The 12,362-nt window shown below is 39.9% G+C and overlaps 1 protein-coding gene across 2 annotated transcripts; it reads left to right on the top strand.

The window, feature by feature from the left end:
• Positions 1-1,858: 1,858 nt before the first annotated feature.
• LOC111713262 (collagen alpha-1(I) chain) lies at positions 1,859-8,120 on the top strand (the record flags this gene model as incomplete). 2 transcript variants are annotated; one of them, XM_023488103.1, is given in 5 exon segments in its annotated part: positions 1,859-2,675; positions 3,119-3,607; positions 3,704-4,423; positions 4,747-4,921; positions 5,300-8,120. In XM_023488103.1, coding segments are annotated over 5 exon segments (4,479 nt in total), but the record flags the coding sequence as incomplete, so codon positions are not given.
• Between the last annotated feature and the right edge of the window lie 4,242 nt (positions 8,121-12,362).

The raw sequence follows: 12,362 nt of genomic DNA, 5'->3' as shown, positions 1-12,362 counted from the left end.
GATTTGATTTGATTTGATTTGATTTGATTTGATTTGATTTGATTTGATTTGATTTGATTTGATTTGATTTGATTTGATTTGATTTGATTTGATTTGATTACGGAAAGTGAAAGCTAAATAGAACACCGTTCATATACGCATAACATAAGATAAATCAAGAGACTTGTATTCCTTTTTAATTTAAGTAGATCCTTTTTTACAGAAATTCTTTATTTTATAGAAAACTTTTTATCTTTGGGGTTTAGCTTTGTTTATGGTTTCCGAAGCCAATATTCACTGGTAAGAAACCGTATTAAATCTCTGTAATTTTATTCTATTGACTGTAATTATTGAGAAAACTTAAAAATTGTTAAATAGTTCCTTTTTATACACATCGTGTTGGGGGGAGGGGGGCGTTTTGAAGTTTAGTCTTCAATGTTTATTTCTGTTGCCAAGTTAGTTTAGGCTATGTTTCATTACGTTCTGGCCGAACACTTAATAGTGTATTTATTATTGCGGCCTGCTAGTATGTAAATATGCTTAGATGAATTTACTTTTTAAATTCTAAACTTTAAAAAAAATTACCCTGTTCCACCAAATCTTACTTAAAATATTTATTTCTAATATGCAATATCATAAAATATATGACTGACATAATCTTAATTTTGTTATAAAAAGCTATCAAGAATTTGAAAAAGAGGGAAAATGATAGAAGTACTTGTTTTCGATTGTAGAGGTATGTCCTTGGAAAGTTATTTTGTAAACCAACAAAAAGAAAACTTATCACACTGTTCCGTATTTACTTTCAAACTTACTTTTCGGAATTAATGTTTTTAATAACGTCAATAAATATAAGTTTTGCTGGTACAAGTTAATGAAGTTCGTGTTCGCTTGCTGTCAATGTTTATATTTTGCACGTTTTATATAAATTAAACCGGTGCTTAGGATCCGGATCCGTTGGATCCGCAAGATTTTGGCTTCCTGGGTCCGGATCTGCAAAAATATTCGGATCCACGGATCCGGATCCAAGGGGTAAAATATTAACCAAAAACTGAAAAAAAAACTTTTACTCCTAAAATCCAAATCTCAACTTTTGAAAAAAGAGAGATTATAAAAATTTCCTCAAAAAAAAAATTGAAAATTATTTTTTGTTAAAAAAATTCAGTAAATCTTAAAGAAATGACATGGATCCGGATCCGGATCCATTCTTTTCCAGTGCGGATCCAGGATCCGGATCCGCATCAAAATTAATCCTAAGCACTGCGTTAAACTAACTAAAATCATTTTATGAATCGTTTAGAATTGGTTGGTAACTAAATTCTATAAAAAGTGTATTGTTTATGTCTGCGTACTTTTAAGCAGGGAAATATATTTTCTTGAAAAGAAAGATAAAAAATCGAAACCCAACATTTAATATCCCTTTCATTTCTCTTTGAAAACCATAATTTCCCCAGGGGGAGGGTGGGGGGATATTTTCCCCTGTTATGATGGTCAAATATTCTTGAATAGCGGTGACACATCATCACATGGACCTGATTCTATCTGTCATGTACTTACATAAAATATTAAATCAAAGTATGTTTTGTGAATTTAAAATTTAACTGTTATAAATTGCGTTCATACATCCACTGTCCAGTATTTATGGAGGAAAAGGGGAGTATTTTCCTTCCCAAAAAAAATATTTATTCCTTGTTTATCCATTTTTTAAAATCATGCACATTACTTAGCAACCTTGATGCATAAGAAAACATAATTAAATTACCTCATTTTTAGTTAATTCTTTTTCTGATTTTTTTGGGAAACCAAACAGATATCATTTATTTATTATAGATATTTGTTTTTTAATAATCTTTTAAATAACATTTTTCCTTGATTGCAGAATGTCGCTGCGCGGTTCCCAAACATGGTCAAGATAATGCAAGGCCAGGCCTCAAGGATGATGGGAGGAATGATGGGAGGAGGCCCTCAAGCTAAACGTCCCAAGCTATCTGGTGCTCCCATGAGTTTAAGTGGACCTCAGCGTGGACCTCCAGGAATGATGGGACACAGTGGTCAAATGATGTCATCAGGAAGTATGGGTCCAAGAGGTCCGATGGGACCTGGCCCAAGACCACCGGGTATGAGTAATATGCCAATGGGAATGGGTCCAATGGGGCCTATGGGACCCATGGGTCCGATGGGCCCGGGCGGAATGAGAGGGCCACCAATGGGACCTAATGGACCAATGGGACCTAACGGTCCAATGGGAAGCTTAAGACAAGGACCCTCAGGTCCAATGCGACATGGAGGACCACCCATGGGCCCTATGGGACCAATGGGATCTAGCAGAAACATGGGACCTGGACCAATGGGCCCAATGGGTCCAGGAGGACCTATGGGTCCAAGTTCAATGGGAGGACCTATGGGTCCAAGTTCAATGGGAGGACCTATGCCCAACTCCCCCTCCACCTCCTCGTGTAGTCAGATGACGCAGTCCTCAATGCCTCCGACCTCTGGGGACTCTTCCAATCCTAACTCGACCTCCTGTGGTAGTCCTATGCCGACCATGACGAACCCCATGAACTCAACCTCCTCCTCTAGCCTGACCCCTGGACCTCCACCGGGCTCGATGACTCCGGAAGGTGGTAACCACGGGGACTGCAGTGGTGGGAGTCCGTCCTCGCAATCTGGTTTAGACAGCTCGGTCTCACTTTCAGGTTAGTCTTCCTGCAAACCAGTCTAGGTTTATGTCGGAAATACGGATTCTTAAGGGGAAAATTAATGATATTTTGAGTAAAAAGTATTTAAAGGGATAAGAAAGCTAGATTTTTTGTTTATTTTCCCCAGAGCATCAATGATCATCATCTTGGAAAAATATACTCCTGGAGAATATTTTTGCAGTGAAAGAAATAAAAATGGAAAGTTTTGTAAGATGTTTTTACCTCCTATTGTGATCTCTACCGGCCACTGGAGAGAGTAATTCCTCAGAATCTTTTTTGTCCATCTTATATTTTTTTCTAATTTTATAAAGTAAATATATACATAAGTCATCATTTTTTGGGAAAACTTTAAAAATGAGCCTATATTGTTTTGTGGTAGGCGTTACCCAATTAGAATTTTTTTTTTTTTTCATAAGTTTATTTAAATAATGTTTATTCAGGAGCCAAGGTACCCGATGAGAACTTAACGATGGAACAGAAACAGAAACGTCACGCGAAACTTGGTTTTCTGAAGGAATTAAATTCCCAGCTCTTTCCTGAAGACGGAATGGGTCCAATGGGACCTGGAGGACCCGGTGGCCCTGGAGGTCCAGGTGGTCCCATGGGTCCAGGAGGACCTGGCGGACAAATGGGACAAGGACAAATGGGCCCAATGGGACCTGGAGGATCTATGGGAAGAGGACCTCCTTGCAGTATGAGTCCAGGGATGGGAATGGGACCTAATGGTCCACCACATTCTATGGGGCCCAGAGGAATGATGGGACCGAATGGACCTATGGGGCCTAACGGACCTATGGGACCAATGGGACCAAACGGTCCGATGATGATGGGTCCTGATGGACCAATGATGGGACCTGGAGGGCCAATGGGTCCTCGAGGAATGGGACCGATGGGACCTATGGGACCCGGAAGAATGATGGGCCCTGGAGGTATTTGATTTTTTTGATAAAAACAAATTCTATTTTTATTAATTAAAGATATAAATCAAGTCGTATTCATTTACTAAAATCTTATTTGATTTTTAGGACCGATGGGACCTGATGGACATTATGGAATGATGGGACCTGATGGACCTAGAGGAATGATGGGACCAGACGGACCTAGAGGAATGATGGGTCCCATGGGACCCAGGATGATGGGACCTAACGGCCCAATGGGACCTGGTGGACCAATGGGACCTGGAGGACCTATGGGTCCCATGGGCCACGGTATGATGGGACCAGGTGGAACACCAACCTCTCTCCAGGCCCAGATAGAGTGGCAGAAGATGCAACAGCAATTTTACGCGGAGAAGAGCAAGAAGAATGGAGGTCTAGGGATGATGGGTCAAATGTCTATGGGACCAATGGGACCTGGTGGGCCAATGGGACCTATGGGTCCAGGCGGTCCAATGGGCCCAGGCGGACCTATGGGCCCAGGAGGAATGGGTCCAATGGGACCTGGAGGACCAATGGGACCTATGGGACCTCGAGGTATGATGGGCCCTGGTGGACGGATGCCTGGTCCACCCCCGCCTTATCCCGGCGGTAAACCGCCCCCTCCTGGTGCCTCCCCGAACCCAAACTCTCCCGCTACCTCCTTACCAATGTCCAGTCCAGTAGGGGCGGGCATAATGAACTCCCCCCGCCATATGGGATCCAACCCTGGTACTCCAGTATCCGGAGCTCCTCTCTCCTCCCCGGTCCTTGGCAAGAATTCTCCTGGCGGAGGATCTGGTGCTGGTCATGGTATGCCCGGAGTTCCAGGTGATCCTCATTTATTTTCAATATAATTTTGAAAATCTAATGGTCAAATCCCTCCCCCACCCCGCCCTCAAAATTGTTTCCTGATTTTCAATTTTTTTTAGTAAAAAAATATATATGTGTGGGAATTATATTACCCTGAAACTGGAAACTTCTTCTCTTTTTTCTTTAATTTTACAATATAAGTTGAATATATGATTAATTAGAAAAATTCTCAGAAAACTTCACAATCTTTTCGATCAAGTTATATTCCGCTTATTAAATATTTTTATTGAAAAGCTTTGTCTGTTGGCATGATTTACATTAACATTTAGACTACTATGTAGATGGAATGTACGGGGGCAGAATGTCCGGTTACAAGAACCAGTGCTCCAAGGAGGCGAATCTGATGCCGGTCCCGTCCCCTCAGCAGATACAATTCCCCCTCCTAGACGGCCAGGAGCTCACTATACAGAAACAACCCAATACATCTCTCAGAGATTCAGAACTTGCCTCTCCTTCGTAAGTGTTTATTTACTATTTAGAAAAAGAGGATGTTAATAGAAACTTTATTACATGATAGTCAACGGTAGAACCTTTTAAAACCTTTTTCTTCAAATTATATTTATGATTTCTTACATTGCATATGCTCGCGACTTGTCTACAGCAGGCACGATCAAGTTATAAACGTCTGTCTTATTCAAAGATTAAGAGGGTTCCGTTGTGAATTGTGAAGGTTGAAGGATTTTTATTGGAGTCCTCTTAAAGTTATGGTTACTATTTTTCTGCTAAAACAGTTTCTATCATTCTTAGTAAAACTTCTTCACATTTTCGCATCCAATATTCTCTTATCTCGTTGTTCTCGTCCAAATCCTTTTTTTAAGTTTATTTTATTTTCAGCGTTGGTAATGATCGCAGTCCCTCGCAATCTCAAGATGGATCTAAAAATCCTGGAACTCCTGGTCCCCAGACACCGTCCTCTAATATCGGCGATGCTCAACCTCCAAAGTATCCCGGCGGCCCTCACACGCCCCACACGCCGGCGGGTAACGACAGTCTTTACCAAGGAGATCATACACCTGGGCACAATACACCACACACGCCCAGCTCACAGGACAAATCTAGAAACTTTCCGTCCCCAGGACACGAACAGAACTCTAGGTTTCCTATACCTGCTAGTCCTGGAGGACGGTTTCCAGGGGGTATGTCCCCTAACCATATAGGATTAGGACTACCGCCCCAGGAGAATATGCCACTGAATCCTGCCACACCAACTTCAACCTCAGTACCTTCATCTATGGCCTCTAAAGGGTTTGATCCTATCTCTTCTATGGCCCAGATGTCCCAACAGTTAACCCAAGTATCAACTCCTTGCTCTACTCCTAACTCTATAGGGCCTGGTCCTGACTCTGGTCTAGGCTCAATGGGGAACCTTGAGCCGGGAATGATGAATTCACCGCTAGGTGGTATGCTTGGACCTGATGGGAATCCTGTTACTTCCATGGGAATGGGATCCGATTCACCAACGATGGATATGGGACCAATGGGACCTGGAATGATGGGATCTATGATGGGACATCCAAGGAGTATGGGACCCAACGGACCTATGATGGGGCCCAATGGACCTATGATGGGACCTAACGGACCTATGATGGGACCTAACGGACCCATGATGGGACCTAACGGACCCATGATGGGACCAAATGGGCCAATGATGGGACCAAACGGACCTATGATGGGACCAAACGGACCTATGATGGGACCAAACGGACCTATGATGGGACCTAACGGTCCAATGGGCCACAATGGACCTATGGGACCTAATGGACCAATGGGTCGAAGCATGGGGATGGGATCTGGAATGATGGGGCACATGGGCCCAAACGGTCCAATGCCTTCCTCAACCTCGTCCAGTATGCCGGGTGGAACTTTCGCCACAGTGAAAGCAAGTGCTCCTAATACAATCAATTATTTACCTTCTAGACCTCCACATTCACAATCTGGACCTAAGGGACCTCCAAGCTTAGAGTTCCTGAGATATGCAAACCCTGGGATGGATAAACAAATGGGACCTGGTGGACCAATGGGTCCAATGGGACCTGGCGGACCAATGGGACCCATGGGCCCAGGGGGACCTATGGGACCCAACGGTCATATGATGTCAAATGGACCAATGAGCTCAATGAACGGACCCATGGGAATGAATGGTCCTATGTGTGGACCAAATGGACCTATGGGCCCTGGTGGACCTAGAATGTCTATGGGACCTGGTCCTGGCGGCTATATGGGACCTGGTGGACCTGGAATGATGAGTCCCCGAGGATCAGGTCCTCCTGGTGGAATGATGGGACACAACGGACCAGGAATGGGCCCTGGGATGTACTCCGGTGATATGATGATGGGACCTATGGGGCCTGGTGGTCCTATGGGCCCCGGGGGTCCTATGGGACCTGGCGGCCCTATGGGTCCAGGCGGTCCAAGAATGGGAAATTCGGGAATACCAATGAGTACTAGTGGACCAAATGGCCAAGTGAGTAGTAGAAGTATGGGACCTGGTGGACCTATGGGTCAAGGAGGGCCCATGGGACCTGGCGGACCCATGGGTCCTGGAGGACCGATGGGACCTGGTGGACCGATGGGACCTGGTGGACCGATGGGACCTGGAGGCCCAATGGGCCCTAACAGCTCTGGCCCTGGCTCGGGGGGTCAAATAAACAATTCTGGTCCGATGGGCAGTCCTTTAGGAGGAATGCATTCACCTATGGGTCCCAATGGCCCTGGGATGGGACATAATGGACCCATGACAAGTGGCCCAATGGGCAGTCCAATGGGTGGACACATGGGAGGACCTAATTCTATGATGGTTCCGTGCTCGAAATCCTCGCCAATGGGCATGGGCGGAGGAACCCCGGGTCCTGACCCAACCCAGCCCCTTCCTCCGAGTGGAATGGGGCCTGGGAATGGATTTAACAAAAATTCTCCCATAATGGGCGGTCCCGGGCCCACCAGCACCGACCCCAACTACGCACAACAATTCCACAACTTCCAACAGCAGCTCTACGCCACCAACACTCGTAGCCAGGGAATGGGTGGCCCTCCCTCCCACCCTCACAGGGGCGGGACCCCTCCTCAGCTAAACCAAAATTGGCTTCCCTCCTCTGGTCCTATAACTAAATGAGGGTAGGGCCCCCAAACCTCGTCTAAAGGCTGTGATCTAGTGTAGATTTAGTGATTACCATCCCCTTTCAGTGTCTACTGGTTATATCAGTATTCAGGTGGTTTGATGCTAGCTGCCGACCAGTGTGGTGGACAGTATTCTCCCCTTCTAGTGCTCAAATGTCATGTTTGATCAGTGATAAGTCCTGTCAACTGTGTCTAGGTAAAGAACGGCCTAATAATATCGTTCCTTTAACGTGAACCTAGAACAGTTGAATCCTCGTTTTTGCAATTTATGCCAGAGTGACCTTGTCACATGTTTATTTTTGACCTGTGCAAATTTTACGGAACAAGCATGTGCAAATAAATTCGCAGCTTGAGTGTGTGCTGACCCCCTGACTCAGGGTCTTTTAAGCTGATAATATTCTATAGTCTGATAATATACATCTGTAATAATCAGCTATTGTATATTTTTATACAGTAACTTAGGAAAGTTCCGATATATGAGAATTGAGGTTGTAAGAATTTGCTCTTTTTACTGAAGAAATATAAGTTAAACTATCTTGCCAAGTTTTATTTTTTGATGTTATTTTTATGACTTAACAGAAATTATGAACACTGAAAAATATAGACTATGGATTGCGAATTTCTACATACGTTTAGACAGTGTGAACCAGAAAACTTTGGACTGCACGCCGTTCTTCCTTCTTATACTCAAGAAATGTTGCAAAGAACTTTTAAACTTACACCGGTTCATGGTATTACAAAAATTCAGTTGCAAATTATAGAATTTGACGGAACAAAAAAGCTACATCTCAATAGTTGGAAAGAATAAGAGACCATGAGATTTACACTTTTTTTCTGGTTATCACAGAACTGGAATTAAGTGGTTAAAGGGACTGTAAAGGAAAAATGAAAGGGGTATAGGCCGAAAGTTAATCACTTTAGCTCTCGATCGTGACCCATGAAAGTTATATCTGATGTGCCTACCTCGAGAAATTTATATACAACTGTGTCAAATTTATACGAAAATTAATATATACAATTTTGTATAAAAGTAGTGGGTTGAAAAAGATCAAATTCAGCAAATATGCAACCAATCTGAAAACGATGATATCCCAGAGAAAGCTAATTGTAACTTAGGTTTACCCCAATTCTAATTTTATATTTGTTATTTTCTAAATTTCACGTATATGAACTTTCGTATAATTTTAACACAGTTTTATATCAATTTCTCGAGACAGGAACATCAGATTAAACTTTCATGGGTCGCGAACAAGAACTAAAGTGATTAGCTTTCAGCCTATACCCCCTTTCATTTTTCCTTTACAGTCCCTTTAAACTAAAAGGGAATTGACTTCCTGCCACTGTAAACTAGACGTAAGTAGAAAATGTATGCGATATTGTGAACTCCTAACTCGTCAAATTTTGATTTTATGTCCGTTTATATAATTGAAATTTAAAACATTTTTGTTCTTCTCATGAGATCTTCAATGGGAGAAATGACGATTAAAAATTTTATAAATTTTAAACGTGCAATCTATTTTAGTTTGACAAGTTTGTGGCGCCTTGATTATTGATTGTTTGCATAATTCAACTATCCATGATTTTAAGAAGTTTTCCTACTGCTATTCTGCAAGAACTATTGTGTAGATAAATTCCTTTTCTTCTTCTATAAAAAAATTATGATTTTCTTTTTCAAATTCAAAAATAGATTCAAAAAACGGGACTCAAGGGGGGCTGATTGGTAGTTAAACTGAGTATGCAGTGCTGTGGAAAAATTTTTGAGGATTCATTTGAGACATAAAAAACGTTTCCACGTTACTGAGTTTGAGCTCAAAGTCGACGTTCTAAATCATTAATTTGGGTAAGTACGTTTTCAGAATCGCTTTTTTAATATTATTAAATAACCACGACGAAAATTATATAGAAAAAAAATCTATAGTAAACTAATAAGATGTTTAGTTTAGGAACATATTTCTCGAAATAATTTTTCAATAAATCGAAGTTAGAATTAATTATTTCCTTTCTTTATCATTATATTGAATTTCTTATTTTCTACAGTGAAACCCTTAATAACGAATACATCGAAAGAATTCATCAAATGTCGTATTCTTCACTTTCTGATAATGGAATGTTGCAGATATTTAGTTTTTTAATCAATTGATTATATGGAACTCTTTAAATCTGTTCCCGCAAATTCATAGCTATTTATTTATTTTCGCAAATACTGAAATTTACGTAATATAGTATAAACCTCATTGAAAATTTGTCAAGACGACATTTGATAAATTCTTCCCATGTATTAGTTATTAAGGGTTTCACTGTATGATTTTTTTTCTCGCAGATTTCTTTAAATGTCGTCTTTTTCTTAAAAATTCCAGAGCTGAAAACTATAGAATGGATAAACTTTAATCCTGACTTCTTGATCCGAATATCCACGGTGGAAACTTTTCATTTTTGTCCTTAATCCACTCTTTTTACTCTCCTTGGATATCCGTTAATTGTTTTCTCCAATGAGAATATTTCTGTTCTCTCATTGGTTGCCCGCTTTTCTCTGATTGGCTGCTACAGTTTCTCAGATGATTAAATATTAATATGAATTTTATCGTTTTTCATACACTTTTAAGATAATCTTGCAAGATTATGTTAATCTGGAGATTAAGAAAAAGAGTGGATCAAGCATTAATCCCGATATCCACCATTCAAAAGTTCCCAGCTCAGATAATTTGGGAGTAAAGAGAGATTGTAGAAACTAATATAAGATTACTTATTTTCGATGAGTTAATTTTTATTTTCTCAACTCTTTCCTAAACAACTAATTACAGAATTTTGTTTACATTTTTTGTCGTTGTCATTTAATAATAAAAAGAAAACAATTCTGAAAACGTATCCACCCAAAAAATACGATTCTGAAAGTCGACTTTGTGCACAAACTCAGGATTTACACATCTTTAAAAAGTTTTATATGTCTCAAATGAATCCTAAAGAATTTGACCACAACACTGCATACTCAGTTTAACTACATTACATAGCAGGTCTGTCCCTTTAATATGAAAAATGTTTAATCCACTCTATAACAAGGATTTTCTAGGTGTAGTACACAGGGTTAGTTCATCCAGGTTTAGTACCCAGGGTTAGTTCATTTAAGTTTATTACACAGGGTTAGCTTATCCAGGTTTAGTACACAGGGTGAGTTCACTCAGGTTTAGTACACAGGGTTAATTCATCTAGGTTTATTAAACAGGGTTAGTTTATTTAGGTTTAGTACACAGGGTCAGTTCATTCAGGTTTATTATACAGGGTTTGTTCATCTAGGTTTAAAGGGGAATTTTGTGATTATTATCTCTAGAAATTTACTTCTAAGATTAGGTTGACAAATAAACGCAGCAAATTATATCAAAAATCAAGACGACATTCAATTCGTCCTCCATACTGTCATGTTTCGTGGGACACCCTGTATGTCTCAAATTAATCCTAAAGAATTTGACCACAACACTGCATACTCAGTTTACCTACATTACATAGCAGGTCTGTCCCTTTAATATGAAAAATGTATAATCCACTCTATAACAAGGATTTCCTGAAGGATGGATGAGAAGTAAAACTAAGCTTCTGTCGTAAGGGAATTCTTATTTAATAATTATTGTCATCGGTGGTGGCCAAAACATTCTACGCTTCTATTTTTTAGTTTAGTAGCGCCGAGTGCAGCCAACGTTTTAAATTTCAAGACTATATTTTCCAATAGAGATGTATCAAATAAATAAATCTGTAATTTAAGATGTCGGAGACAAAATGTTTTCAAGTTTATCTAATTTAAAAAAGCATAATTGGATACTTAAAAGATTGGTTCAGGGGCGATTACATACTTTCCAGAAGGGTGGGATAATTTTCTCCCTCCCCCCCCCCTGTAATTTATGACTAGCTGGGGGTTGAAAGTGGAAAATGTTTTATGAATATTTGGATTTTTTATATATTTTGATAACATTTTAGTGTCGCCACTTAATAACTATAAGTGATTAATTGGCGACACATTTTTGTAAAATCTCCTCTTGAAAATCAAAATTAAAGGGATAGAAGGCGTCTGCTCTCTCTACTTGCACATTTTTCCAGGTGGACTAATGGACAACGCTTTGAAGCCCGGTTTTTTTTTAATTATTAAAGGTTTTTACACTTTTTAAGAGGCTCTTTCTTCCAACAATCTTGGATGTGAATATTATTAGAAAAATGCATGATAGACAAATTTTCTTTTATTATATTATGCAATATTTGACCAAAACTATCAGAAAATCGTTTTTCGTTTTAATAAATCGTTTTGGTTTATATCACCAGGGGAAAAACCTGTCGAGGAAACAATTTTGCAATTTAATTAATAACTCACATTTTTGTGAAACACTTTTTACGTAAAAACAACTAAATGGTCAAAGGTCGTCTTTACTGTTTGAATAAATTTAGAATGGGTGGAGGTGTGGTGGAACAGAAAAGGACTCCACGGCCTTTTTGCAATAATACAAACTTGGGAAAGAAAAATTTAATTTTAAATAAAAACATGGTCTGAGATTGACCGACTAAAAACCCTCTTTTTCAACCCTGATTTAAAACACGGATACTGGGAATTAATAGTTAATACCCTAAAAGAATACTACTTATATTCCCTGAAATCACAATAAAAGAATAAATAAAGCATTTTCAACCAAAAAAAGTAACCTATTGATATAGGTAAAACTGTACATTCGTCAAATCCTTTGAGAGTAATCCGTATTAAAGAAAAATCTCAAATTGTGAAGACGACTTTATAACTAGTCTG

This window comes from Eurytemora carolleeae, unplaced genomic scaffold (genome assembly GCF_000591075.1).
Source record: "Eurytemora carolleeae unplaced genomic scaffold, Eaff_2.0 scaffold29, whole genome shotgun sequence".
In the NCBI taxonomy this organism is placed as follows: Eukaryota; Metazoa; Arthropoda; class Copepoda; order Calanoida; family Temoridae; genus Eurytemora; species Eurytemora carolleeae.
The sequence above is the reverse complement of the archived record's forward strand: the minus strand, read 5'-3'. Positions and strand labels throughout refer to the sequence as shown.